This window comes from Balaenoptera ricei, chromosome 13 (assembly GCF_028023285.1).
Source record: "Balaenoptera ricei isolate mBalRic1 chromosome 13, mBalRic1.hap2, whole genome shotgun sequence".
NCBI lineage: Eukaryota > Metazoa > Chordata > Mammalia > Artiodactyla > Balaenopteridae > Balaenoptera > Balaenoptera ricei.
Window position 1 is genome coordinate 101433897 of NC_082651.1, and position 6237 is coordinate 101440133.

The 6237-nt window shown below is 52.3% G+C and overlaps 1 protein-coding gene across 1 annotated transcript; it reads right to left on the bottom strand.

Annotated features, from left to right (window-relative positions):
• Window positions 1–930: 930 nt before the first annotated feature.
• LOC132376785 (uncharacterized) lies at window positions 931–3996 on the bottom strand. Its single transcript, XM_059942629.1, has 5 exons — window positions 3979–3996; window positions 3820–3890; window positions 3102–3223; window positions 2274–2842; window positions 931–1185 (listed from the first exon to the last, which is right to left on the bottom strand). The coding sequence occupies exons 1-5, from the start codon at window positions 3994–3996 to the stop codon at window positions 1012–1014; spliced, it is 954 nt and encodes a 317-aa protein (XP_059798612.1). The 3' UTR covers window positions 931–1011.
• Between the last annotated feature and the right edge of the window lie 2241 nt (window positions 3997–6237).

The following is a 6237-nucleotide window of genomic DNA, read 5'->3' on the forward strand; positions in this document are numbered from 1 at the left end:
TCAGAAGCCCGCTGTTCACTCCTGACCCTCTTCCTCTGCCCTGCCGGGGGTCTGTCCGGCACCTGCCCGGGGTCTGTCCGGCGCCTGCCCGGGGTCTGTCTGGCGTCTGTCTGGCGTCTGTCCGGCGCCTGCCCGGGATCTGTCTGGCGCCCCATCAGCTCAGCACTCTGGTAAGAGGAAGGGTGCTGATTGCTGGGCTCCTACAGCAGCACCAACGGTGTCAAACGGCTTCTCACGGAAGCAGCAGTTTCTGTGCACCGTCTTTTCCCGCCTCTCCTAGACTTTTCAATATTTATCTTTCCGTTCCTAATAACACGCTCCTGGTCAGCAGACGCCATGGAGTGAGGTGTAGACTCACCACGTGGTCCGCACAGGAGGGCTCACTCCCCAGGCCTCCCCCTCTGCCCTGTCCAGGGTGACGTGCGGAGGGGACAGCGTGTCCAGGTGCCCGTGGGACGGCGGCCTTGAGCTCAGGGTACCCTGGGCGCTCCGTGCTGTGCGGGCTCTGTGCGTCCCCGCAGATCGTCCACCGGCTGAGTGTGCGGAAGTGGGTCCATGGGCGAGTCGGCGTCTTTTCCTACTTCTTATCATTATCCTGTTTTTATTTGCTTGTTTTTCTCTGTTTACTTTCATATCTTTAAATGTACTTTTGTCTCTGTTACTTGATTTCTCTACTCTAAATGATGAGTTCTGACTCTAAATCTATCAGAACAAAGCAAAAGAAATGAGAAAATCAGGGAACCTGCTTCCCTAGCCATAAGCCGTACTCAATAACCTGATTTGTCTTTTCGTATTTCCCCCATATAATACACGTACAACATATTCCCAAGATTTATTTATGAAAATAGTATCACTAATACATAGTTTCAACCTCTTGTTTTCTCGCTCAGAATCAACTTGTGGAAATCACCTTAAATTATCCAGTACAGCTAATTATTTTTAATGACTGTGTAATGGTTTCTAGTGCAGATGTAATACATTTTTTCCAGCTTCTCTCTAATTGATGTACATTCAATTTACTTCCAATTCTTGGTCAAAACAACTACAGTGAGAACCTTTGTACGTTACTAATCCATGCGACAAGCATCTATGGTTGGACATGTCCTTATGTCGTGGTCCTTTCACTTCTGTTGGCATCTTTGAGGGGGTCTCCAGTACGTAGTGCCTTCCTTCTCCATCTAGATTCTAAACACAATGAAAAAATAAATAAGCAAATGACATGGAGGCAAAAATCACCTACATTACTGGTAGCAGCTGAATTGCTAGATTTGGCAGGTCTATTTGCCAAGGGCTTCTGGTGGGCCCATGATCAGACCAAGTTCTCCGTCTAACTGTGTGCCCCAGAGCGACCTCCTTCCAGCAAAACCTGGCCGTTCATCCCAAATATCCTGGAGCAGCCGCCCAGGGCTGCAGGGGTAGAGAGGACCAGGGCAGAGTGTGCTCAGAGAAAGGGGCGGGAAATACGATTTCTCTCTCACATCATCTCTGGGAGAGACCCCTGGAAGAGGTGCTACAGGGCACAGAGGGTGTGTTTCCGTGGTCAAGCCACGCCCCCATCTCCACCCACGACCTTGAGTATCCGTCACAGTGAGGACTGTGGCTTCTGCCAGTTTGGCTTGTGATGGGTGTGAGGCCTACTCACCCCAGTTCACAGAGCCCGCGTGGCCTGGCCTCACGCATGGCACCACAGCTGTGTGCGCCTTCTCGAACGGTATTCATTTAGCAAAATGTGTAGAGATGCTGCTGGACGCTGGGCCCAACTTCAGGCCCCGAGACCCTGCTGGGCATGTCTTGCTTCATGTTCCTGGGCCTTTGCTTCACATCTCTGCTTTCCGGATGACTCTCCTCCCTGATTGCCACCCGGCTGGCCTCTTCCTTCCCGCTCTTGGCCCAAACGTCCCCTTTGTGGAGAGGCTCCCTTCCTTGCTCGCTGGCTGATCTAGAATAGACACCCGACACCCCTTTGGGGCCGGAGCCCAGTCCTGCCCCAGCCAAGTGGCGGGCCACTCTGTCCCTGAACCTGTCCCCACTCTGCCCTCTCTTTGCAATCTCCACCTGGCTTTAGCACCATCTGGGCTTTCCTCATTCCATTTTAGGTACATTTTTATTTGCTCACTTATTATCTGATTTTCCCAACGGGGACCCAAGCTCGGTGATAACGAGGGGCCGTGTGTGCTCCCCGACGTGGCCCGCGTGGAGAGCGGAGCCGAAAGGCGGCAGCTGCGGCTTCTGCACGAGCCGCCCCGCTGCCCCGGCACCTCCGTGGTCTCTACCTGCCGCCGTGGCGGGGCCTCGCTGGGCTCGGGCCGGACGGGCTGGGCTCGCTGTGCACCTCGCTCTGGCCGGGGGCGCCACGTGTTCCTTCCTTCCTTCTCTTCTCCTCCGTCAAGCCGCTCCCTCACCGGTCTGCATCTTCCAGGGCTTCCTTGATGTCTCTCTGCCTCTCTTCCCTTTGAACTTCCGCGGTGGCAGGCGGTTTTGAGAAGGAGAGGCGGTCCACGCGTGTGGCCATCTTCTTGGTCAGGCTGGAAGCCTGTGCCCTCTGTCTCGTGGGGCAGGGGAGAGAGGCTCGCGGGCAGAGGCGAGAGCCCCGGGCGCGCGGCCACGGCAGGCCTGGGTCTCAGGCCCCCGGAGCCCTTCGTCCCCACCCCCCGCAGGAGGCGCGGACCGTGCTCTGGAGCTCCTGCCCCCACCCGCGCCGTCTGAAGCAGGGTCGGGGCCCGTTCCCAGGGCAGCCTGAGGTCCCTCCGTCCACGGACGGCGTGGGGCCCTGGGCGGGGTGAGAGGGCAGCCGGGGAGCGATGGGGGCGGCCCCCTCGTTGCTTCCAAGTCCTGCTGTCCGCTCACCAGCTGCTCCGAAAAGACAACCGAGGTCGGCGTGCTGGGAAGATGGGAGGTGCCCTTGTTACTATCCGATGATGAACTGCGGTGTTGGCAGGAAAGGAAGCAGCCGGCGGGTGAGTTTCATGCCCGGAGACTCTGCCTTGGAAATGAAACGCCAGCCCGTGCGTCAGCCTGGCTCTCTGGCAGTGAGGGGGATGCTTCCGGCCCGGGGCAGGCCCACGCGGGGCAGGCCTGCTTCCCCAACGTTCTCCACCCACCTTCCTCCAGAATCTGGAGGGCGGGGGCTCCACCTGGGCCCCTGGGAAGCAGCGGTCTCCGCCCACTTCCCTGGCCCTCAGCGCTGTCTCGGGGGAAGCCCGCGGCTCTGCTCTCAGTGCTCCTGGCGGCAGTGGCGCAGGAGGGTGGTGGCACAGCTGGGCACCCGGGCCCTGCGCCGCCCTCCTCCGCCTGCCCTGACCGGCTGGGCTGGAAACCCGCCCCAGCGGGACTCTGATGAGGCCTCGGGAAAAGGGGGCGGCGCCGGGGCAGCGTCGTGCTGCTTGCCTGCTGAGCCGTCGCTTTCCTCTTTACGGGAAAGGCTCAGCCCATCGAGCCCCGGAGCCCCGCTGCCTGGCTTAGGTCTGGGTACAGGCCGACCCTCGGCTCTTGCTTGGATGCGGAACAGAAGGTCATTTTCTCACCGTCTGTCATACGATTTTTTGTAGATGAAATAATCAGAAGTCTTCTTAGGTATGATGTTCACTGCACGGTTGAAATCAAATGCGACAAAACGTGTGGGGAGGTGTGTGGGGGGCTTGCACTCTGTCGTCCCAGCCCCGGCTGCCAGGCTCCCATCACAGCGAGATGCTACAGAGTCTCACCAAGACAGAGACTCGGTTGTTCATTGGAGAGCGCGAGATGGCGGCGGCTTCCCCGGGGCCGGGCCCTGAGGACCGCAGGGGGCCAGTGAGGAAGACAGTCACCGCCTTTTGTCACCGAATCTCAGGAGTGTCATCGGTCACTTCTCGCTCTGTTCTCTCGATTAGAGAAGCAGCCCTAGGTCCAGCCTGCAGGCAGGACAAGGGGGTTACGTAGGGGTGTGAGCACCAGGAGGTGCTGGGGCCAGTTTACAGACTGTCGGCCAGGGGAGCTTACTGGGTGCCAGGTGCCCATCTAGCGGTGGGGCTGCAAAGATGAGAAAGATTCGGTTCTGGCCCCAAGGACATTATAATTTAGTATGAGAAGCAGATATATAAGCAGAGTCCTTTTGGTATAGTATTATGAGCAAAATAACACAAATATTGAGGAGGTATAATGGTAGCTCAGAGAAAGAATGATTCAACTCTGTTGACAAAGGGCCAAGAGCAAGAAGGCAAGGAGGGCTTCCTGGAGGAGGTGAAGCATGAACTGACATTTGAAGAACAAATCCTCTCCCCAGTGCTGGACAGAGGGTACTATGGCCAATGTGTGTACAGAACCAGCCCAGCCGGCAGGCCCAAAGGTCATGGGGCTCCTTTCCATTCAGGAAATACCTGCATTTCCCTTCAAAATGCCCCCGAGAAAAATGGAGCTGGGGGAATCAGGCTCCCTGACTTCAGACTATACTACAAAGCTTCAGTAATCAAGACAGTTTGGTACTGGCACAAAAACAGAAATATAGATCAATGGAACAGGATAGAAAGCCCAGAGATAAACCCACACACATATGGTCACCTTATCTTTGATAAAGGAGGCAAGCATATACAGTGGAGAAAAGACAGCCTCTTCAATAAGTGGTGCTGGGAAAATTGGACAGGTACATGTAAAAGTATGAAATTAGAACACTCCCTGACACCATGCACAAAAATAAACTCCAAATGGATTAAAGACCTAAGTGTAAGGCCAGACACTATCAAACTCTTAGAGGAAAACATAGGCAGAACACTCTATGACATACATCACAGCAAGATTCTTTTTGACCCAGCTCCCAGAGAAATGGAAATAAGAACACAAATAAACAAATGGGACCTAATGAAACTTAAAAGCTTTTGCACAGCAAAGGAAACCATAAACAAGACCAAAAGACAACCCTTAGAATGGGAGAAAATATTTGCAAATGAAGCAACTGACAAAGGATTAATCTCCAAGATTTACAAGCAGCTCATGCAGCTCAATAACAAAAAAACGAACAACCCAATCCAAAAATGGGCAGAAGACCTAAATAGACATTTCTCCAAAGAAGATATACAGATGGCCTACAGACACATGAAAGAATGCTCAACATCATTAATCATTAGAGAAATGCAAATCAAAACTACAATGAGATATCATCTCACACCGGTCAGAATGGCCATCATCAAAAAATCTAGAAACAATAAATGCTGGAGAGGGTGTGGAGGAAAGGGAACACTCTTGCACTGTTGGTGGGAATGTAAATTGATACAGCCACTATGGAGAACAGTATGGAGGTTCCTTAAAAAACTACAAATAGAACTACCATACGACCCAGCAATCCCACTACTGGGCATATACCCTGAGAAAACCATAGGTCAAAAAGTGTCATGTACCACAATGTTCATTGCAGCTCTATTTACAATAGCCAGGACCTGGAAGCAACCTAAATGTCCATCGACAGACGAATGGATAAAGAAGATGTGGCACATATATACAATGGAATATTACTCAGCCATAAAAAGAAATGAAATGGAGGTATTTGTAATGAGGTGGATGGAGTTAGAGTCTGTCATACAGAGTGAAGTAAGTCAGAAAGAGAAAAACAAATACAGTATGCTAACACATATATACGGAATCTAAGGAAAAAAAAAAAAAAAAAGGCCATGAAGAACCTAGTGGCAAGACGGGAATAAAGACACAGACCTACTAGAGAATGGACTTGAGGATATGGGGAGGGGGTGGGGTGAGATGTGACAGGGTAAGAGAGTGTCATGGACATATATACACTACCAAATGTAAAATAGATAGCTAGTGGGAAGCAGCCACATAGCACAGGGAGATCAGCTCGGTGCTTTGTGACCACCTAGAGGGGTGGGATGGGGAGGGTGGGAGGGAGGGAGATGCAAGAGGGAAGAGAAATGGGAACATATTGTATATGTATAACTGATTCACTTTGTTATAAGGCAGAAGCTAACACACTATTGTAAGGCAATTATACTTCAATAAAAATGTTTAAAAAAAAAAAAAAATGCCCCCGAGAAGTGGCTGGGAACAGCACAGCAGAGCGTCAGGTTATTCGATGGCAATGTCAATATGAAAAGTAAGAGCAGCGTTTCAACATCGGGTCCCGCCAGCCTGCAGTATGCTCTTGCCAAAATAGCCTTGTAAACATCAAATTTCGAGAAAGCGAAGGAAATTATGTTAATCGTATTCCTGAGAGCACTCAAGCAAAAGGGCTGTTTCCTGAAAATATTGACACGA